Here is a 24796-nt window from a genome sequence, read left to right on the forward strand (position 1 = left end):
AAATAACTAAAGTCTTAAATGTACGGGCCCATCATGAGCACGCAGGTATCGAACCCACGAAGTTGCAGGAGATGGTGTTATGTGGCCAGCGAAGAGCTCATATAAAGAAACTTATGACTCGCGTGCAGTTTCCGGCATCCCGTATGCAGCCAGCCGTACCGCTTAGCACCCGTGATCCACTCAGCATCGAACCCTGGTCAGTTGCTGTCCAGTCGGAGCTTTCTGTGGCTAGTGATGGAAAGGAAGGTACGTGTTATCGGTGGCTACCTTTTCTTCCTCTTGTATATATCTGGTATTTCCCTTTCCGTCTTCCCAACCCTCATGGTTATAAAATTCCTTTCTCCCCCTCCCTGTGGCTCTTCTTTTCCCAACCCCACGGCTTGTGAACCTCCCCTCCCGATGGTCCCCTCGCCTTTCTCCCTTCGATCGTAATCCTTGGAAGTACTCAGCTACCCGCTTGTGCTACCCGGCGTTGCAGTCAGTCAGTCTCCTTCGTCCGGGCATGGTCTCGGTTGACTTGCCAGCTGCCTTATTACGCCGCAAAGTGCTCTCTGTTCTTGAGCTCTAGGCGCTACTATGGTGTCTGACGTGTGGAAATTTTGTACTAAACTTTCAGATACGCACGTACAGTGCAATCAGTGCGGACGCATTATGTCTTATCACGGTACTACAAACTTGCGAGTTCACATCGGTCGCCATTTTGGATTGAAACCTCAGCGAAATAGTTTCGGACGTACCTTCAAAGGATACATAAAACGTAAATATCATTTCACTTAACGTCCTGCATGGTAGACGTTATTTTATAGTAGCTTTGTGCATGCGTGAGTCTCCTTCAGTAATATATATTCTGACAATATGGCATCAGTGTGCTCTGTAACTGAAATGAGTCTATTTAGGTACCCGTCAACAGTATCGATTTTTGACGTCACAAGCCACGCCCGCGTTGAAGGGGTTTAGAAAGAGCGAGGGGATGTGCTACGTTGCCATGTTTAGTATAGCGTGTATTCGTACGTTCAATAGCGTTGTATTAAACTTTATTGCAAGCAATAAGACAGTAATAATTGTCATGTGTCTACAACTCTTAATGTCTGCGGAAGACAGAGTTGTCTAACATGATTCTGCCGTTCAGAATCTAAACAAGAAATCATGTATGTAGGAGAGGCGAGCATTAGTTACCACACATTTCAAGTAAATACTATTAACAGTTCGGAAGCCATCAGTCAGACGAATCTAGAGGGGGGAACCAGTTCTCTTTGTGTGCTGGTACTTGCCCTTGATTTGTGCTGAATACAATACTAACTTGTTTTTTTCAGCTGAGTGTTTGCTATGGCTTCGTAAGTGCGCGAACTCTGACTCCACAGTTGTTGGTTAACAGGCAATAGTTTCTGGTTCACCATGCGCACTTCGCGCGCGCGCGCAGATGTCTTTATTTATTTACTGTATGTTCTAACATACCACTGTCATTACGTATTGGACGGAGAAGAAAATTTTGTGGTGGTTGATTAACAGATGTTCCGTATGTCATCTGTTTAATTCCGTTTTAGTTGTATATGTACAGTCAGGATAAATTCTTTAATCCTAGATAATGGGTCGCGAAATTACAAATCCTGTGCGCAGATTTTTCGCATACGATTACAGTACACATATGTCAACATGTCTTATTAATAGATGTAATAAATTGCTTAAGGTAGGCTCGCAAATCAGATGAGTTGTAGGTGTTGGATGAAACGTATATTGTATGACGGATTTTTTATATTTAGGGCAATCATGCTGCCAACTTGGAGAGGCACGTCTCGCGCTATCACCCGGCCGAACACTGCACACTGTTGGAGATGAAGAGGCGATTGTGTGCGGAAGGAAGTCCTTGCAATCTCACTCATAAGTCCACTACAGTGTGTAATTTCTATGGTACATCCTATTTTGTTACCGGTGTAATTTCAAACCTGCTTCTGTTCATAGAAATGTTGGTTTTACTTGGCCGAAATTTAGTGGGTTTAATACACGCCAAGCAATTACACTCTTTGATTTATTGCTGCCGGTCGGCATTCACGTCGGAATTGCTCCATCAAGAAACGTTTGGTAATAGAAACAGTAAATCGTGTTTAGGATTATCAAACTGTTGCAGCATATTGATTACAAATCATCATAGAGCTTTCAGAGTTTTCGATGTGTGTTCACGTTGGATCTGAAAATCTACAGTTTTTATTTAATTTATTTGAATTGTTTAGGGTAGATTTAATATCAGTATGTTAAAAATAACATTTATACGAGTTTTCTAACTCGAATTACCAGAATAAAGAAATGCACATTTGAAAATGTTTCTTAACGAATAATGCAATACACCTATTAGTGGTATAAAATTGCAGGTATTATTGGGCACATTGTTTTGAACTCGAATTAGGATAAGTGTTGCGTAAGGAATGATTATGCATTATGATATTTTTGATTTTTCTTTTAATGCCTACTGTAAGGCTGTGTAGTACGCAAACCTTTTCTTGATCTCTATAGTAAGGGTCCAAGAGAGTTGGAGTTTGACGTTTAGCGCTAGCAGCGAGAAAAACCTGACTTAACGCTGCTCGAAAATGGTCTGTTCCCCATTATCAACGATGTCACATGTTATTGCCACGTGGCTTGACTTGCTTTCAGTCGCTCTTGTGACGTCATTCAGTGATATTGTAAAGTTTTATTGCTTCAAGTATTCGTTTTCAGAGTATTTTTGTTGTTTGTTGATCAGTGAAACAATTTTCCGAGTTTTATTCTTGAAATATACCATTGTGAGTCAATGGAATCACTAGAATGGAATGAATGAAGCGGCAATATATCAATGCCGATAAATCTAGCGGCGAGCATAGGAACTGTGCCGGCTGCCGAAGCCTGTCACTCCCCTCTGGGGCAATGATTGACTGACAGATGAAATGATATTGGAGTCTGTTGCTAAAATTTAAGATGTCAGGAAAAAACGGAGTATCCGGAGAAAAACCTGTCCCACCTCCACTTTGTCCAGCACAAGTCTCGCATGGATTGACTGGGTTTTGAACCACGGAACCCAGCGGTGAGAGGTCGGCGCTCTGTCTCCTGAGCCACGGAGGCTTACAATCAGCATTAAAATAATACTAATACTGATGTTGGTTTTGTTCTGTATAACTACATATATTTCTTATGACTGATGTGCATAAAAGATATACTTGGACTGTAATTTTTTTTTACATGTTGTGTATTTGTTGATGAAATTATCAGTTAATGGTTTTGTTATTCATGTATGTTCAGTCCGTCAGCGATGCCCCTGGTGGGATCCTCAACAGCTCTGCCATCAGCTGTCATATATGGCCTAGGCATCACTGAAGAGGCGTACTAGGGAAATGAGGAGTGAGGTAGTTTCCCGTTGCTTTCCTCACTGAGCCAGAGTTGCTATTACATATCAGTCTGCCAAGCCCATTGAAATGCATACACCAACCGACCCTATGAGCAACATTTTCACACCATTCATGGCAGGGACTGGCTGCATGATGATTGGCATTACTAGCATCGCTCATATCTCAGTCACTTTCATATTGTCAAAGCCAAGGATAAGACGGAGACAGGTCTATGAAAGTAACAAAATTGCTCTAGCCTATACTAGAAGACAGTGCACTGTAAACACTTGGTCCTGCCAGCAAAGGCATTTGTTTTACATAATGAGATCTAATTTATCGTCAAATAGATGTTCTGTCTTAATTGCTGAAATTATTAGCACAAGCTTCAGCCTGCATGTTTTATTAAGCACTTGGCCTGTTAAATAATATATCGCAGGCGGAGGTAGCCTAAGTATTAAAACACCGTGCACCTCTTAGTTGCTGCTTTCGTTGCTCAAATGTTACATTCAGCTCTCGTGGGCTGAAGTATGGTACCCGAATTCCTCAATCTTTAAGCCTTAATTTGATGTAGGCTATTCTATCCCAGCTTAAAATTTACGTCTGATTTCATTGGTGGGAATAGAGAAAAATAGAATATTTAATTTGAAAAATCAAGATAAACACAAAGCAATGATTATTTGTTCATGATTGACTTACTAAATGTATTAAGACTGCCCTGCACCATAAGTTATGTCTGGGAGTAGTTCTCCTGTCCAAATGTGTTTCCCAAGAACTTTTTCCCATGCTGGTTAGAATGTTTATTTCTTTTGTGTTTCTACAGTTAAAATGGCACACAGCATACATTACGCCATATTAGAAGGTGTCCAGCTCTACATAAGTTTCTTTAGGACAGTCACATTGCCATCTCATTGAAACATTTGTTATTGTTCTGCTTAAGGCTATGTAAACACGTGGACAACAGCAATGAATCACAGAATCTCTCATACACTGGTTTTAAAGCATTTATTTATTTATTTACTTGAGTCAGAAACATACAATCGAACGTTTTTTTATTTACATTATAGCTTAGTAACAATAATACAACAGAAGGAATTTTTACTCATATATGCCAAAATGGTATTAAATAGCCTTTGCCCAGAAGCGAGCAACTGCAACTGCATTTCCTTGCACCTTGAGCAAATCCTCCTCGCTGCAAGAATCAGGGCAACACAAGCACTGACACAGATGCTTGGTAGTCTGCATCTCTCCACATTCACATAGTGGTGACACATCCAAATATCCCCATTTCACTAAGTTGTCCTTAGACTTTCCAACACCTGTTCTTAACCTGTTCAGTGATCTCCATGAGATACTGTCCAAGTTGTGTCCGGTTGGTAAGCATTCAGCTGGTTTATCCATGTTTGAAGATGACTTGTTCTGGCTGCCCACAATTTTTCTTTGGCTTTCTTCGGAGATGTATTTAGTGGAGATGTTGACTGTAGGAAGCTGCTCCTAGATTTCAATCTAGGCTTTGGTGGAGTGTGTCTGTGTAGTGGGTGTAGCTCATTTTCTTCAACCTTTTTCTTTTCGGCATTTCCAGCTACTTCCCGGTGTATATCAGGAGGAGCAATTCCTGCCATACAATACAGTTTGTCAACTGGAGTTGGCTTCAAATATCCAGTAATTAGTCCCATGTTATGTAAATACACCCAGTGTAAATAAAACTATGTATTGAATGGGTGGAAAAATTTTGTTTATACTTTATAAATGGAAAGCACTGACTTGATTCTATAAGCTCCTATAAGCATCTGTTCTGCTTCTTGAAAAATCACTTTTCGGTATCGTTAAAGCAAGGTCATCAGCATATATGAAACAAGGTCTGGGTTGATCATTTGTATAAATGTGGAAGAATATTGGTGACAATACACTCCCTTGGGGTAAGTCATTCCTTTGGATCTCCCAACGGCTCTTGAGTTCCTTGGAATTCAACGTAGAATCTTTGGTTGTGCAATAAGGTGACAATTATTCTAGTGAAACCGAAGTCCAGGGTCAAGCTGTAGATCTTGTGAGGCATTATGCAGTGTTGACTGTATCATAAGCTGTTGAGAGATCAATAAATGCCACTCCAGTGATCTGGCCCTTCTCATACCCATCCTCTATGTGTTGTGTTAAGTGAGTTATTTGTGCTGAAGCCTGCCTGGTCAGGTATAAGTAAATTGTCAATCTTTGGTGATAGGCAGTTCAATAGCAGCCTTTCAAATATCTTATAAAGATGGCATAATAATGAGATGGGCCGGTAACTCTTGGGGTCAGAAGGTTCTTTCCCAGGTTTCAAGATAGCAATTATCTTAGTTTTCCTCCATATTTTCAGAATCTTGTCCTGCCTTAAGCAGTTATTATAGAGTTCCACAAGCCATTTCAGTGTTGGTCCAAATTTCTTTATTTGCTCTATTCTTATATCCTCTAATCGAGCTTCCTTGTTGTTCTTACATTGTTGTATGGCCTCTTGCATTTCATTTTGTGAAAATGGTTTCGAGATGTTTCCAGATGTTCTTGTCTTTGAATCTTGGGTCCTTTACCTCGTTTGTCTGTTTTACCATTTATCAAAAGCTGTTGAGCTATTTGATTTGGAGAAATGTTTGCATGGGTTTTCTTTTACGTTTGATCATTACTTAGCGTGGTAATCCCCATGCCATATGGCTGCTTTTGCTCATGTCTAGCCCTTCTATAGTTTCTATCCATCAAGTTTTCTTACCTTCCGCCACAGACTGAGTAAGTTTTATAGCAGCATCTGATGTTTGTTCACTGAAAGGGTTTCCTTCGAAGAGTTTAATGTACTCTTCTAACAAATAGATGTTGTTTTTACTGAGTCCTGGAATGTAGTTGGTACGGCATCCACGTGGGATAGATTTACGAGATGACCTCTGAACGGCTGCTATAAAATCATCATTTGCCTCGGGACATGGATGTATTTTCAACACAAGGCTGTCTAGTGCCTCTGGAAACATATCCCAATTTGCTTTCTTGAAACTGTATAGTCTTCTGAATGGAACTATTTGTGGTCTTACAGCTGCAATAATCTGACATACAATAGGTCTGTGTTGGGTATTTGGAATTGGGGAACCAGTACTCTTGTGGCATTGTGAAGCTGTTTCTTCACTGGTGAAAATCAGATCAGCATTGTATCCTTGTTTCCAGCATCCACTCTTGAAAGATGGTTGTAATTTACTGTCATGAATTTAAGCAAAAGTTGTTGGATTCAGCCTAGTGCATTACAGCTTCACCATTTTCATCATCCTGGTCATATCCCCAAACATTATTATGACTATTGAAATCTCCTAAGATGAAAATTTTCTGATTTGGGATATTAGTTGGTTCCTTAAGGATGAATTTTGCATTAGGTGGCCATACCGAGGTGACTACACAGTTGTTCAGTCACACACAGGATATCAATATTATCCTCCTCAGTACTGTAGAAAGCACTGATAAGCCATGTTTAACAAATACTGCACTACCCTGCCTTACTGCTGATGGGGTCTTTCAATGACAAGGTTCATGCCTTGTACCATAGGTCTTCTATGATACGAGTCTCCTGGATACACAGTATATCACACTGGAATTCTTGACACAGATTATGGAGGAGTTCCTCTTATGGTCCAGATATTCCTTCTATATTTACTGATATGTTCAAAGTTGGTCTTGAAAATTACCTTTAGTAGGAGAAATGATAATCTCTACAATTGCTTCTGGATTTGAAAGGATCTGCCGTCAGCACATTTCGTAATATAGTGTGACGTTGCCCAGGGTACACCCGATTACTACTCACCGTATTGTAATTGTATAATAGCAGTCTTCGTGGAGGTTTCAAAGCATGAAGGATATCTAATGAAATGCCTGATTTATTCTTAAATTTATTTCCATCATTTGCTTGTTGATAGGCACTCCAGCTGTCACTATCTGCTGAGTACCTGTGATGAGGGGATGATCTTGAGTTGCAGTCAAGTGGTAGATTGTTGCCCAAATTGCATTTTTCATAACATCAATAGGCCTAGGCCTACTGTTAATTTGACCAGAGTCCTATCCCAATATAGTTTTGCGTTTTGTCTATATAATTACCTTAGTACCGAGCTCGATAGCTGCAGTCGCTTAAGTGCGTCCAGTATTAGGGAGATAGTGGGTTCAAACCCCACTGTCGGCAATGAATTATCAAAAATATTTTTAGCAACTTCTGGTTCCATATCGGGTGCAGGACCATGAAAAAACTGACTGATGTTCAGCTCCCCATGATTGCCAAGTTCTCTTACCTCTTTAGCTGCTTCTTTCATTTTCTCCTCAGCAACAACTGTTGTTAATTGAAATAGGTCAGTGACATGTAAGCAGCCTTAACAGGTGGTGGACTTAAGTTCATATTATTTGCAAACTTCACTGTTTCACTTCAACCACATAACTCTCAAGCCATAAAATACCTTCCTATTTTCTTTTAATGATTTTCCCCATTTTACTTTTATGTACAGAAGTTACCAGATTCAAACCTGCAATCAGTACACAGTTTTGAGAGATAAACTCCAACCAAATCTGAGATTTTTCTCATTTATTAGTGGTAATGTATCTGGTCTTCTACAGTGTGGGCAATACAACACTGCTATCAATTTCTGAAGGCAGACAATATCAAAAATTATAACTATCACTGCTATTATGCTCAACATAAGTTAACTTTACTGAAGAAAGTTTTGAAAAATTAGCAGAAAGTTCTTGGCTATTCACATCCGTATTCACTGATTCACTAATTAAATAATTGGTTAGTATATCTATTTTCTTGAAATTTTCTCCTCTTGCTGTGTCCAGAACGGCTTTATGAGCCCACCTCTATGACTTGTATTAAAATAATCAAAGTAGCTTTCACAAACAACAAAACAGGAAACACAAAGAAAGAAGGAAAGAAAGAAGTTGCGCCATTAGCACCTAAACTAATGAAAAAGACAAAATTATATAGCAATTGAGGCTTTCAGGGCCGGCGTTACAAATCATCAGCGTTCTCCGGGCTTGTAGGCTGTGGTCCAAGAGCATGTGATGGTCCCGACGTTTCACCGAAGACGGCGTTCGGCATTATCAAGGGTTACGACAGACTTCTATAGCAACAAAGCTCACAGTGGAATGGAGTGGTGTTGTAATTCCACCTCATTATATAGCAGGCTACGGTGCGCTGCTCGTCTATTGGTCCGCCATGTTGGAGGAGTGATCGCTGTTTGGTTGTTCTTCGGTGAAGCATTAAGGAGCCCGATGTACGTCGACATGCCTTGGCGGGGACAGGCACCTGATCACCCGTTGCTTCTTCTGGTGTGCCGTGGCCTTCGTGTCCTCCAGGATTTAAGGTTTTCAGGACTGGAAACCAGTCTGATAACTGCATACGGGAGATAAATCTCCACAATGGAATTATCGCCCGCCTAGCAATTCCGAATGGAAAATTCTAAGTTTGCTTTATTAACCAGCTTTTCGTCTTAGGTCTGACACTAGCCTCTCATATGTGCTTCTGATAAGTTCACCTGCATGCACCCCAGCGTCAGTGGGTAGGGTCTGACACATCCCACTCTGATGAGTCTGGTGTCAGACCTAAGACGAAACACTGGTTAATAGAGCAGACGCCTGAAAACCCTTACATCTGATCTGTTTTTGACATGCTCTATTGGTGAAAAATATCTAATTCCCTCCATTGGAACTTAGAATTTTCCATTTCAGTGGTTTGTCGAACAGCACTACAGACCTTTGCTTTGTTTTCCTCGCCAAGCCAGAAGTTAATATTACATATCGGTTTGCTAAGCGTACTGAAATGCGTGCACCAATCGATCCTAGGAGTGATATTTTCATACCATTCATAACAGGGACTGTCTGCATAAGGAATGTTATTACTAACATCCATCATACTTCTGTCACTTTCATGTTGTCAAAGCCAAGGATGAGACTGAGACAGACCAATGAAAGTAACAAATTTATTCTAGCCAAGCCCATACTAGAAGACATTGTGCACTGTAAACACTACATCTCACCAGCAAAAGCATCTGATGCAAGTGCAGGAAAATACAAAAATGATCTTCATACACCTGATGACAAAAAGCGCCTCGGTTGAAAGCGAGGAATTGCTGAAAATCAGTCTAGCCAAACTGGTATATTGGTGTGTAGTTCTTGGTAGCTACCTACCATAGCTACGTGGAGGTCGTAGCATGCAAGACAAAGAACCAGGTAATTTACATGCCCATGTAACTTACTTCCCACATAGCTGTCCTCTAGTCTATCGGTAGACAGTTGAATGGGCCCTTACCTGAATTAAATAATATTTTGACTACTTGTTTGTTGACTATAAAACAGTCGTATATATGGTTGTTTTGTTAAATATCCTAATTCTCTCTCTTTTTTCCTAGTGGCTTTACATCACACTGACACAGATAGGTCTTATGGCGACGATGGGATAGGAAAGGTCTAGGGGTTGGAAGGAAGCGGCTGTGGCCTTAATTAAGGTACAGCCCCAGTGTTTGCCTGGTGTGAAAATGGAAAACCATCTTCAGGGCTGCCAACAGTGGGATTAGAACCCACTATCTCCCGGATGCAAGCAAAATAGCTGGCCTGAGTTGCTCAGATGGCAGAGCCCAAGTCCAGGGTTATCTGAAGCACTTTAAAAGCTGTTGGTGGGATTTAAAACTTGTAACATTATTATTATTATTATTATTGGGAGGTAGGTGTTGAGCTGAAAATTTGTTAGTCCTAGAGTACAAGCACGACCAACAGAAAAGAGCCAATCGTCATTGATATGTCTCGTGTAGTTAATACGTCAAGGTTTATTTACACTTTACCAGTAAAAGGGGTTCATAGAACAAGTTAATTGCTACTTATTGCTGTAAACAGTGCTTGTCACTTCCACAGAATAGAACTACTCTAGTTCACTGGCAAAATGTCTATAGGAGCAATGTATAGCAAAGAGCAAGACAAGAAATATTTTTGTACGAACGACCATAGTGTAAGATGAGGTATGCGGAATTTAACTCTTCATTTTTCTGTACGAGAGTCAGCTCAGATTTGTCAGGAGTATGTGGCAGGGCAGCTGGCAAGATTTTAAATACATTAGAATTAAACTAATTTTGTGGTTCCGACAAGTATGTAGGTACATGTTTAGCGAGGCTGGGTGAAATTTGTGGACAGAAGGGCAAGGTTGAGCAAAAAAGCTGATTGGCTGTTTCCAAGGACAGCTCCGGATGCCTAAACGACTTGCTTTTGTGAGAACTTAGGCTGTCACCACTAAGTGTTAGGATCACAAAATTAGTTTAATAGAACAGTAGATAGATTTTATAGATGGTAGCTGATCAGCCAGCTGTATATTTCTGTGCTGAAAGGAAGAGAGTGGTTAATAAATGTTTCACATGATATTTTAAATAAATTATGGTTGTGGTGGGTAATTATAGCCCTTTTTCTCTTTCGTTTCAGTACCTCAGCAGGGTCAGGTAGCCCAGCAGAAGCAGTTGGTTCAGCAAACGCCACCCCAGCCACTGCCTACTCTCAAGAAGGCTCCCCCTTCACCACAGAGTGTGGCAGCACCAAAGCCTGCTGTGCCTAAACAACCACCACCACCACCACCAAGGCCGGTTTCTCCTCCACAACCTCCACCGCCACCTCCTGAAGTCTGTCTGCGGTGGAACAGTTACCACTCAAATATGCAGGCTACATTTCCCAGCCTGTTGAACAATGAACAGTTTGTAGATGTCACACTTGCATGTGAGGGACGGAGTATAAAGTGCCACAAGGTAAATAATAATATATTCAAAATGAAATAGAGATTCTCAGCTATATCAGTTGTGGTTAATCCTAAGCTCTTAATTATTTTCAGTAACTTTAATCCATATGCATTTTTAACTTCATTTTAGAGTTACCAACATAATTATATAAAAACAAACGATGTAGGCTACAGCCACAGATTACACTTCAGATATGACATGATGCCATGTTTGTCATTTATGTTGTACTTAAAATATTTTCATGTACCTCGGTTCACCCAGAAGGACGTGGGTCAGGAAATCATAAAATTTATGAAATGTGATTTCCGTTTCCGGAGGTGTTCATGGCCCTGAAGTTCATTCAGTCTACACCAAAAATGACTACCAGGTTGATTCCTGGGGGTAAAGGCGGCCAGGCATAGAACTAACCACTCTACCCCACCAAGTGCCGAGGTTACGGATAGTGGAAGCCTTTACCTTTCACCCCTCCAGGGGCCTTCATGGTCTGTACGGAGATGGCTTTGCTTTACTGAATACAAGTAAGAAACTAGTGTTAATATCACTCTTGGATTTGAGACTGTTATGATACACTCATAACAAGCACAAGGTACAATGTGAACTACGTCTGTTATCTAAGTATTGGAAAGGAGCAAGCAAGTGTCGAATCCAGTCATATCTAGTGGGTTAGGAACAAGAAGGGAACACGTAATAGGATGAATACATTGATCAGTGTGGGAAGAGGGAGCAACAGAAGCAGGAGACTAGGGCATACATGAAAGACAGAAGGACGGCGATCTCCATATCTTCAGACACTGCAGTCTTCAAATAGATAGGCTCTCTCCTCATCGATCCCAGTTCTTTAACATCCACCTCTTCTCAGGCCATGATGAGCTAGTTTCTGCTTCCCAGCTTCATCAGGAAACTGGGCATCAACACTCACTGAGGGGCCATTTTGAAAAATCTCTACTTGAATTGTGTAGTTGCCCATTGAAATGTGTTTGAATGGAGAATTAAACTTCTCCAGCCGAACAACTGCTTCAAGTGTTGATCGTTGGATGCAGCTGGTGCAAAAGCCACAAGGGATAGAGAAACGAGAACTCTCTTTTTAGCAGCCTTAGAGAAACGGTTATATGCTTCAGGAACTAGTTAGATGTTTTGCACCTCATTGTCCAGTGCAGCAGTAAACGTTAACCATTCTGTTTATTGAAGTTGTACCTGTAAGGGTATTCATTTTGGTAAAAGAAAAAAAAAAAAAAAAAGAAAAGAAAAGAGTATATCTGGCACATGATTAATATATATTGTTACCGAGCTCGATAGCTGCAGTCGCTTAAGTGCGGCCAGTATCCAGTATTCGGGAGATAGTAGGTTCGAAGCCCACTGTCGGCAGCCCTGAAGATGGTTTTCCATGGTTTCCCATTTTCACACCAGGCAAATGCTGGGGCTGTACCTTAATTAAGGCCATGGCCGCTTCCTTCCCACTCCTAGCCCCCTCCTGTTCCATCGTCGCCATAAGACCTATCTGTGTTGGTGCGACGTAAAGCATTTAGCAAAAAAAATATATGTTGTTAAGAATTGGGAAGCTGACAGTTTTACTACATTCATGAGCTACTGTATGCTATTGCTTGCAAATATCAGATCAGGTTTGTAACATGTTTGAAATCGGCCACTGTTGAATGGTGGAGGTAATTTTTTGTTAAAAATGAGGAACTTCATTGAGATCATTCCAGCGTCGTTGAGCTTGCTATTTTATAATCATACTCGTTAACCCATGTGCTATGACGGTTAAAATCTCCTACTAAAAATTTTATTTTGTGATTTGTTTGAAGAAGGAAGTACCTAGTAAAGACTGAGTTGGCTGTACAGTAGGTAAGTTCATTGGTAAGGATTTCTTCTTCTTTCTCCGAAGGTATTTCTGAAACCTAATGCGGGTTCTGTTCCTCGAGGCACTAATGATTTGATCTTCTTTACAAGACAACTCCAGAAATGTGCTGAGAACAACAAAAACCTTTGCTTTTTGTATTCTACTGTACTATCTGGAAAAGACCTTTGATACAGTGCTTAGAGAAGCAACGTGGATGGTTTCAAGGCAGTTCGGCTGCCCAGAACATTTTGCTGGATTGAAGTAGGCACTCCATGATAATATGCTTGCACAAATGTTGTGCCAAAATAAAATATCAGAAGAATTTCCCGTTACTAATGGGCTTAAGCAAGATTGTGTACTTCACCAACACACTTTGCCCTTTACTGGTAGCTATGCTCGATGAGACATCATCTGAGAACAACACAACTTTAGTATAGGCTTGATGGAGGGCTATTCAATCAGGCCAGACTCCGGTCAGACACTCAAGTCTTACCATGTAACTGAACTGTAATACGTGAGTGAAAACGCTTCGCCAGCTCATAAACTTGACGAGCCTGCAAATGTCAGTTAACTGTTTAACTAGGGCATGTGAATGATTTGGCCTAACCATCAACATTCCTAAAACAAACATACTCGCATAGCCAACTCCTGGAACTGCCTTTCCAGATTTTAGTATTCCTATCTGCATTATGCCTGTGGAACATGCAGATCATTTCCTCTATCTAGGAAGTATTCTCTCTGGTAACTGCTAAAGGGAGAAGGTCGTGGAGAACAGAATATATGCTGCCCATATAGCTTTCGGGCCTGTTATACATCAGGTCTTCCTGAATAAAGATCAAAGAATACATACAAAATTGGTGGTGTATCGAGGAGTTATAATCTCCACCCTACTCTGTAGATGTGAAATCTGGACTCTTATTACCATGATATGAAGAAACTAGAACACTTCCCTCAACAGAATCTCAGATATATTATGAACATTAAGTGGGATGACTGCATTCCAAACACAACAGTTCTAGAGAGGGCAAAGAGGTCGCCATCATTGGTCACAAAGTCAGATGGATTGGAGATGTCCAGCGCTCGAAAGATGAGACCTCTTAAAAAAATTGAGCATAGTGAAATCAGTACAGGCACAAGCCTCCATGTTGACTCTCTGAAGCGCTATAAAGTTCAGATTAAGAAGACTGACATTTATCCAAGTACTTGGTATACCATTGCAGAAGACTGCACTCGCTGGCGCACAACTATTGCAGCTGCTACTGTTGCATAATTTGAGCGGGAAAATCAGACGGGAAGCAGAAAAGGTCAGGTGCGTAAACAATGGCAGGCTCAAACACAACCTTCACTCCACTTTAAGGTGTATCGGCATTGGGCGCACTGGCAGATATTTTTCTATTAGATAAACGAACACGTCAACGCCACTAAATATAATCACTTTTCATCCATAGGGCAACATGTTGAAGAACACACCCATAAATTCACTAATATCGAGAATGACATGGAAATTTTAAAAATGAACCCCACAGGCCCATTGCTCAATATAATGGAAGATTTTTACATCAACATGGACCAATACGCTAATCCTAACTTCAACTTAAATGAAATCACAGACAAAACAAACATTCTTTTCAACACAGCCATACCCATTCTAAGACACATATTTAAAAAGAATCGGCAAACACAAACCCACATATACCCCAGCAGACCCACCCCACACTACCCTTTCCACAAGCTGCCTCCCCCTCCCCACCACCTCTCTTAACGCTACGACAGCCACAAGATGTACACGCAACAATGTGCAACACGCTCCCAACTATGCTCGAGGACATTTCAGTTATTCTAATACCTACCTACCTTTTTTTTTTCTTTCTCAGATTTTAAAAACTTACCTGAGGGAACGCAAGTATGAAGAGGGGAGCACCCACAACTCACTTTCATTGATTTCAGAATGTCGCACACAGCAAAGTAAACCTCAACAAGGAAGTTTGATGTTGTCTAGCATGTCTTTCAGCATTGATACAGACTGAGTGAGCTATGTATCTGTAAACAGGGTACTAAGCCTCTTATTCTAATGAACAGGACGTCCCCGCATATTTGCGGCCCAACAATGCATTTTGAATCGTCTCGTAAAACCGTTAGACATAGTGTTGGAATTTAACATTAGATATCCGAGCCTGATACCAGAATGTCTGATTCTGCATATACTCTAAGAATTGTATCCAATTTCAACCTCAACAGATATAATTTTTGAAATATGTAGAAATCACGGGGCCAGGATAAAAGCCCTTTAACCCCCAAAATGTGCCATATATATCTTAACGTTAAGTATTTTTAGTATAGTGGCATTCACTAGCATGGTTTTCAGCATTGATATAGACTGAGAATAAGCTATGTATCTGTAAACAGGTTACTGAACCTCTTATTCTAATGAATACGACGTCCCTGCATATTTGCTGCCCAACGATGCACCTTGAAACATCTCATAAAACCGTTGGACATAGTATTTGCATTTAACATAGATATTCAAACTTGACACCAGAATGTCAGTGATTCTTGATAAACTCTTGGATTTGTATCCAACCTCAGCAAGTATAATTTTTGAAACGTGTAGAAATCATGGGGCCAAAGAAAAAGTCCTCTAAGCCCCAAAACTGTACCATATGTATATATCTTGACCTTAAGCACTTTTTAGAATAGTGGCATTCATGTTTATTTTAATGGCATTCTTGTTTAATTTTAATTTTAGTAGTATTTATTTTGTACAGTCGCTATTGAGCAGGTTCATCAACAGCTGAAGATGACCTATTTACAGGTCGAAACCGGTACTGTCCTATGTGAATAATATTGACACTACGTAAAATAAAGTATTGATTAGGTGGAGAACTCATCCTTCATACTTGTGTGTATTGGGAGAATCACTAAAGGAATATGAAATTCGGATATGAGCAGAGCTGCGAGCCCAATTAATTTTGCGACCCCTTCCCCAAACTTGATTAGCCAATATTGCTACTACACTACTACTCATTTTATATACAATAATATATAAAATAATGCTGTGCAATGCTTCCAAGGTAAAACATCAAATAACATTACCATTAAATAACAATAATAATAAATAATGGTAATAACTCCGCCATTGTCCGGTCCCAAGTCCGGAATGACAGAGGGGAAGGGTTTGCTGGTCTGGCACTCAGCTGTAAAGACTGCCAACGCTGAGTGTTGGGCGGCGGGAAATAACCTGACTCCCTAAGGGTCCAACGGCCAAATGCCACTGGAATCCATTATGCAGCGTTCGTTCTCCAGTTTAGGGGCGGCTGCACAAGGCGTCTGTACTCCAGAGGAGCGGCCTCATTATCACCTCACTGGATCACGTCCAGAGTTGTAATTCGGGACTTAGTCCCACACAGGTGACACCTTGACAGTCAACCATGGAAGGTCTTTTAAGAAATACTCCACTGGCTGAACCAAGAGTTCAGAGAAGGCAGCATTCAGATACGGTAGGCTGCCACTGAAAAGATACCGTGAAGTCGGAGGCACGAAAATACCCCAGTACAACATACACGAACAAAACAAAGTCAAGAATCAAACCAAAGCAGGTAACCTATTTTTCTGCACACAATATAAACTCACTCATGCAAATCGGTAAACTAAAAGTGATCACCGACATGATGGAACAAATACAAAGTATGTTACAAGTGTTTATTTATATATCCACCTATTCAATACAAAGAGATCTTTTTAGAAATTAAATATTATTATAAAATGTTAAGGGACATGTTTCGCCCATATTAAGGGCATCATCAGCCTCAAATTCAAACCTGTATGGTGAAAAATCAGGATCCTGATTGCTCTTATAAGCCATAAAAAGAGGATATCATTATAGGTGTCAGTCTAAACATACAAAATATTAGAATGTCCTTGGCTAAAATTGCAGTATCAAGCTGCATGTCATAAGTTCACATGAATATACTTTCCGGAGCGTTGAAAAACTTGTTGGGGTAGGGCAGTAAACAGCTCAGTCTTTATAATGAAACAGAAATGTGCCTCCTTGAAGATGATAAGAAAAAGCAAAGCTGATACACTGTTACAGATGTCAATATCGTATGTTGTGATAAGACAACAGATCTCTTAAATGGCTGTTCAGCTGCCTATAGTCTATTTAACTGGCTGAAGGAGTGAAAGTCGAATGTGTTATGATAAGATAACAGTCTTCCTTACATAATTGTGGGAGCAAGGAAAAAGCATTCGGTTGTCTATCGATGTATTTATCTTATTTGAAGGACGAAAGTCGAAGGTTTATCGACGTTGATAGAGCTCTTTGGTGTGAAGTCTGTAACAAGAGGAGAGTGAATGCTTAGGAAGGTATTTTTGAAGAGAAAGTGGGTTTAAAGAAAGGTAAAACATGGAAAATGTATAAAAAAAAAACACTTACCCTTTCGTCTGTGAAGATGTAAATCAGTTATGGAAAGGTTAGTTGAAGAAAAATAACGTTATGTGTAGGTTCATTTATTTCTTTGACTGTTAATGCAGTTGCTATGGTAGCGTTGAATGACTGACATTTGTACTTCTGGTATTGTATCGATGTGAGATTGGCGGAGGAGGGTGTGGTTGAGGGGAGGGGGTAGGCGGAGCGTTAAATTTATGTGTTGTTGGTTGCGAGAGATTTACATGGTCGGACAGGGAGGGAGTCGTGTTGGGTTGCGGGAGAATTGTGGGGGCGGGCATGAAGGGAGTCAAGTTAGTTAAAGTAGTGGAGGTTCTAGATGATGTTAACTTAAGATTTTTAAGAATGTAGTTATGTTTTGAATTTAGAGTTTGCAATAATTTGGGTAAACTTTCGTATAATGGATTCTTGACTTCAATTAAATCATTGAGGTTTAGATTTTTGTTGTAGTTTTGGTCCAAAAATATATAGATGGTTTCAAGTTCATTCATCAACTTTCCTTTGTCTACTCTTTTAATAATTGTGAGGTCTCTTTCTATTGTTGTGAAGTGATGTCCTGTTTCTTTCATATGGGAGCTCATTGCTGAAAATTTATTGTGCTTAATGGCATTATAGTGTTCTAAGTACCTAGTTTGAAAACTCCTCAACCACACCCTCCTCCGCCAATCTCACATCGATACAATACCAGAAGTACAAATGTCAGTCATTCAACGCTACCATAGCAACTGCATTAACAGTCAAAGAAGTAAATGAACCTACACATAACGTTATTTTTCTTCAACTAACCTTTCCATAACTGATTTACATCTTCACAGACGAAAGGGTGAGTGTTTTTTTTATACATTTTCCATGTTTTACCTTTCTTTAAACCCACTTTCTCTTCAAAAATACCTTCCTAAGCATTCACTCTCCTCTTGTTACAGACTTCACACCAAAGAGCTCTATCAACGTCGATAAACCTTCGACTTTCGTCCTTCAAATAAGATAAATACATCGATAGACAACCGAATGCTTTTTCCTTGCTCCCACAATTATGTAAGGAAGACTGTTATCTTATCATAACACATTCGACTTTCACTCCTTCAGCCAGTTAAATAGACTATAGGCAGCTGAACAGCCATTTAAGAGATCTGTTGTCTTATCACAACATACGATATTGACATCTGTAACAGTGTATCAGCTTTGCTTTTTCTTATCATCTTCAAGGAGGCACATTTCTGTTTCATTATAAAGACTGAGCTGTTTACTGCCCTACCCCAACAAGTTTTTCAACGCTCCGGAAAGTATATTCATGTGAACTTATGACATGCAGCTTGATACTGCAATTTTAGCCAAGGACATTCTAATATTTTGTATGTTTAGACTGACACCTATAATGATATCCTCTTTTTATGGCTTATAAGAGCAATCAGGATCCTGATTTTTCACCATACAGGTTTGAATTTGAGGCTGATGATGCCCTTAATATGGGCGAAACATGTCCCTTAACATTTTATAATAATATTTAATTTCTAAAAAGATCTCTTTGTATTGAATAGGTGGATATATAAATAAACACTTGTAACATACTTTGTATTTACGTACATTTCAATACGGACCTAACATGAGAATTATAACATGTAATGATGGAACAACGCAAAATTCTTATCATGGGATTACAAGAAATTAGAAACACTGACCAGGATGCCTTGGAATCTCAAGGGTACAGACTTTATAAAGGTATACCCAGGAAGAGATGTGATGAAGAATGTCCCACAATTTGGAACAGGATTTTTGGTCAGCCTTGAGATAATAAACTCGGTTCAAGAATTCAAATCACAGTCTCCACGACTTCCAACGCTCACCTTAAAGGGATCTAACAAAATCTGTACTATAATAAATGCCCATAATGATAAAAACAACTCAAAAGACCATGACAAAACAGAAGAATTTTGGGACCTATTGGACCAGACCATAGATAACATCCCCAAACACCATGTAAAATTATTAATAGGTGTCTTCAACGCTCAGCTAGGCAGAGAAAGAAAATACCGTGACATCATTGGAAAATGGCCAGCACACAAGAAAACAAATAAAAATGGAGAGAAACTAGTTGACCTGTGTAGAAACCATAATTTAATCTCAAGATCTACATGTTTTAAGAGAAAACCTCAAACTTAAAACATGGAAACACCCAGACTACACTAAAGGAGAATGGCCACTGGATCACATCTGCATGGACAAATACCACCACAAAGAGATCTATAACGTCAGAGTCCGCCGAGGAATAGACACAGGTTCAGATCACTACATAGTTAAAATAAAAATTAAGCTCGCTCCCGAGAGGAGACTACAAAAGCAAGCCCCTAAAACTAAAAGAAAAATAGATCCTACCCAGCTAATCAACGATGAAAATTACCAAAAAGCAACTGAAAAAATAAAAAGCACAGATAAACTTGAAGACTTAGTACACAACCTTAAACAAATTGCAGAAAACCTGGCTACAATTAAACCATGTAAAAAACACTGATGGTGGAACAGTGAATGTGATGAAACAGTGGAGAAAAGACATCAGGCATGGCTATTACATCAGTCCCAAAAATCAGAAATATCCTATCAAAATCTAGTAAAACAGAGAAAAGAAACTACCCCAGTCTTAAGAAGAATAAAAAGACAGCATCATAAGGACACATTGCAATTAATTGAATTCAGTAAAACTCAATCATGGGACTACTACAAAACCTTCAGAAAACAGCTCCAATAATATGAACCCCTGACCCTACTGATGAAGGATGAAAATGTTAAGCTGGTTCATAACAACGAAGACAATGCAAAAATTCTGGCAAAATATTTCAACAAGCTTCTAAATTGTGAGGAACCTACAGAACTCCATTTGAACACCAACACCCCAATAAAATCACCACCAGAAAACATCGATCCCCCCACAATAAAGGAAGTCTACGAAGAATTGAATAAATTAAAAAACTACCAGGAGAAGATCAGACCTTTGCGGAAATATGCAGGAAGATCGGCTAAAGTTGCCCTCCATCAACAAATTGTCTCTATCTGGATTAAAGAAGCACTGCCAGATCACTGGACAACAGCCCTCATTCAGCCACTGCACAGAAAAAGGATACAAAACCGACCCTAATAACTACAGGGGAATCTCACTAGTAGATGTAACATACAAAATATTTTCAATAATCATCCTTAATAGGATGAGTTTACAACTTGAGAAAGAACTAGGAGAATATCAAGGAGATTTCAGACCCTGGAGGAGCTGTCCTGATCAGATCATGAGTCACTCCTTGGACTACACCCCAAATTAATAAACATGATGAAATTGACTCTCACTAACACCAAATCAAAAGTGAAGTTTAGGGGTGAAACAGCTCTAGAAATGGTAATGAGGGAGTGGTTTAGGAAATGTCCCCCAAAAATGAAGATTGGCCGAAAAATCAAAACAAATTGCCTGGGTTTCGCTGACGATCTAGCATTACTAGCAGTGGACATAAAAGAAGCAAAAACCCAGATATCAGAAATTCAAAACATTGCAAATAAAATTGGCCTCAAAATATCATTTGAAAAACAAATTATGCCCCACAAACCAACACAACTAAAAGAAGTTACCATAAATGGAAATAAAATCAAAATAGTAACTCAATTTAAATCTCTTGAAGGAGATAACCTAAATAAAAAAAACCTCAATCCAAACAAGAACAAATAGATTAGCTAAAGCACGGAAATTAACATGGGATATATACAGAAAGAAATGTTTATCAATAAATGCAAAAATAAAACACAACAATACAGTTACAAAACCACAAGCTACATACGCAGCAGAAACGCCTTTTCACCTGAGTAAACAATCAAAGACTGACAGGCTTCAGAAAATTGAAAGGAGGATTGGAAGAACCTGCATCAACAATAAATACCAGAAAGATGGACACTGGTGGATAATACCTAGCAAAGTCATGTACAAAGGGCTAGAACCCATTACAGATACTATGCGTAAGAGGAGACTGGGATTCTTTGGACATATGAGGATGCAGAATTCGACACTTATGAAACTAGTACAACACAATCTCGTCTACCAAAATTCCACAATAGGATGTAAATGGATCAGAGAAGTAAGAGAGGATCTGAAGGAAATAGGCCTTACAACAGAAGACACCACATATAAGATAAAATTGAATACAAACCTCCACTTTACTCTTACACGAAACAAACCAACAACACGCATATTTTGAACCGAGGAAAGGGCACGAAGATCGGAGCGTCTGAAGAAGTACTGGGAGGACCGCAAAGCGCGAACAGTCCCTTCAAAGAGACCTGAACGCTGGACCGACTAAAGTGATCCTATGTGGTCATAAAAAAGAAGAAGAAGAATGGTAATAATCATAATAATAGATCCATTATACAGCTGGCAAAACTATTTTACTCAGTTAACAATATTACAAATACAGGAATGGTGGCCTGCCTTGCTTTTTAATAAACACATTTTTCTGGATATCTTCATACTCTTAACTTTACAGTTTCAGTGGCAAACACTGCGAGATGCTTTCAATTGTTTTTGGGTTTAGATGAATGTAGATAGTTTTTAACCATCACAGGGACCAATCAGCTGACCAATTAGTAGCAGGGGTAGAAAAGTATATCTTAAAACCTATATACACATTCAGATAAAAGTCGTGGAGGGTTTTGCTATCCGAAGTTAGTTTAAAAGTTGCAATAAGATTCCCTCCCCCTCCGTCTAAGAGAGAGTATTTCAGATGTATGAGACCCCCGGTATAGTATACTATACCTTAAGTTTGAGGCATGATGTGGCCTCTTGTATTGTCACTTGCTGCATTTCTAGCACACGGTGACATCTGTGGTAACTAGTGAGAACTATCAGTGCAGAAAAAATCAGAACATGCTTTAACTCTTTCCTTAACTCCAGAACCTAGTTTAAGTCAAATCTTGCAAAAATCCAAGTCCCGGGTCTCAGGAGGTTAAACATTGTGTTCCAAATGCTTCTTCAATTATCTGATGGGTGTGTGTGTTGGACTTCGTCAGCTGATTTGTGAATTTCATCAGGATGATTTCTGTGAGGTTTGATACAGTGGTGGAAATATTTATTGCATCACCTTTTATAATTAACCATTTTTGTTATAATCATTGAATAACTGAGCTCAATTGGCCTGATTTCTCTCTATTTCTATCAGAAATTAATATGTGCAATATTTTTTATCAATTTAATTTTATTCTTAATTTTTGTTTTTATAAAACCGTTTGTTTTTCATCATTAGACACTTTCTTGAAAAATGGATGTAAGTGGATATGTGTGCTATTCTGTTTGCTCTTCTGAAAAATGGCTACTAATTTTGAAAGAAACACTGCATATTAATATTGTAACATCACACTGATCGATTTTAGTGCTTGTAAAAGCACAGTTGCTGCATTTGAATGCACTGTTGCCATTTAATACTTTGTTGTTCCACCGCTCACCTTAATCACCGCTTGGCATCATGAAGGCACTGAATGAATTAACTTTTTCATGTAATTCTCACTCAGTACATGAAACCACTCACGCACAAGGGTCTCCAACAGTTCCCATTTATTCTTTGGCTTGTTTTTGGTGACAACATTTCCCATAACCTTCCAACAGTTCTCAATAGGATTGAGATCAGGGCTGTTTCCAGGCCACTCTAACACTTGAACCCAGTTTTGTCCAAGGAAGGATTTTACCTGAAATGTAGAAATATGTGAAAATAACCACGAACGTCATCTGGTTTGTGCTTGGTACAAATATTAATCATAGGACTCACCTTCAAAGTTCTGTGGCAAAAAAACATCTCCAGACTGGTCTCTTATTGTTGGCATAAGCTTCCTTTCGAGGATGCTTATTTAGGCATCTGCGTTGACAGTGCTATTTATAAAGTGCATATGACCTACCCCGTGATCAGAAATGCACCCCCAGACATATGTCCTTGTGGGTGTTTGACTGTATGTGTTATACACAGTGGCAAAATTTCTTCACCTTTACCTTGACGCACAAACACTTTTCCATCTGAGCCATGCAGATTCAATTTGGACTCGTCTGAAAAGATTACTCTGTTCCACATTTCTGATGTCCATGTCGCATGTGCGTTTGCACATTATAGCCGCGGTTGTCGCATTGTCTTGGTCAATAAAAGCTTCTTTCTAGGACGACAGGCTGAGAGTTCAGCTTCCAGTAGTCTATTTTCTACAGTTCTACTGCTTAATGAGATGTCATTCATTTCTTCCCAGTCTCACTTTAGTTCAGCTGATGACAGGTGACGATCCTTGAGTGAATGCATTTTCAATACCATGTTCTGTTTCATAGTAGACGCCCTTTTTCGACCTCTTTCTTTCTCATGATCTACATTTCCTTTTTCCCTGCATTTTTCACTATCCTCGAAATCGTAGACTTAATAAAACCTGTCTTAGAGGCTATCTCTAGACCAACAGATGAATAAGCAAGTATAGCAGCTTTCTTTCCTGGCGTTAATTCAACCGATCTACCCACTTCCCGCTGCAAAGTCCAATCTCAAAATGACTGTATAAACACTAGCTTCATTGTTAATACAAACAACAACAACAACAACAAAGGGTTGTGTATTGTTGGAATATATATGAGAAGAAGTCAAACTTTCAAAGCAAGAATATGTCAACAATGTTTAACAATAATAGGACTGGGTATAAACTGAAAGCAAACAGCTGAAAAGGACAAAAAGATAAAGTAATTCATGGTGATGCAATAAATATTTCCACCACTGTAACACTGAAAATCTTTGGGAGAATTCATTGTATACAGATAGTGAAGCTTCCACGTAGTGTAGAGGATTTTTGTTGTTCTTCTTCTGGGTTGAACCGTGTTGTTGTTTCCTGTACATTCCATACAGTTTCCCGCCGTTTCAAATACAGTATTCTTTGTCAAGGCGACTGAAATATCTCTACTCGATCCAAGGTAATCAGTCTGCCAGGCAGCAATTGCACTATGCGAGTGATTACCGACCTGGCCTTATATATCCTACCCTCTCTCGCTGACGTAAGTGCCCCTGGCTATCTCGTGGGAATTCTGGAGCGTTGTGTGTCACAGCCAGGTGGTGGGACTTGATCGCGCTGTTACATAACTTGAGGTTCGTGTTGGTCTGCATCTCTTAATCTATGCATGATAGGCATCCTGGAATTGCTGGTTTTATATGCTTCTTCTAAATTCATATTGTTCGGGTGTTTCTTGATTTCGATAGTCATATGGATTTTCCTTTGGAGATTTTGAGGGATATCGGCTAGGATCTTGGTTTTGTCAAATGATAATTCTTGTCTTGTTCTGTAGGAATGTTTGGCTACAGCTGAAATATGTCTCTTGGTTCTTGGTGTGCCAGATGTGGTCTTTAAGGCGGGTAGCGATCAG

General features: G+C 39.6%; 1 protein-coding gene across 1 annotated transcript in view; it reads left to right on the forward strand.

Annotated features, from left to right (window-relative positions):
- Positions 1–24796, forward strand: part of LOC136856797 (protein bric-a-brac 2) — a 673104-nt gene that overhangs the window by 515675 nt on the left and 132633 nt on the right. The window contains exon 4 of the mRNA XM_068224964.1: positions 10806–11122. Coding sequence (XP_068081065.1) covers positions 10806–11122 — 317 coding nt within the window. The remainder of the gene's footprint in view (positions 1–10805; positions 11123–24796) is intronic.

This window comes from Anabrus simplex, chromosome 1 (assembly GCF_040414725.1).
Source record: "Anabrus simplex isolate iqAnaSimp1 chromosome 1, ASM4041472v1, whole genome shotgun sequence".
NCBI classification, from domain to species: Eukaryota; Metazoa; Arthropoda; class Insecta; order Orthoptera; family Tettigoniidae; genus Anabrus; species Anabrus simplex.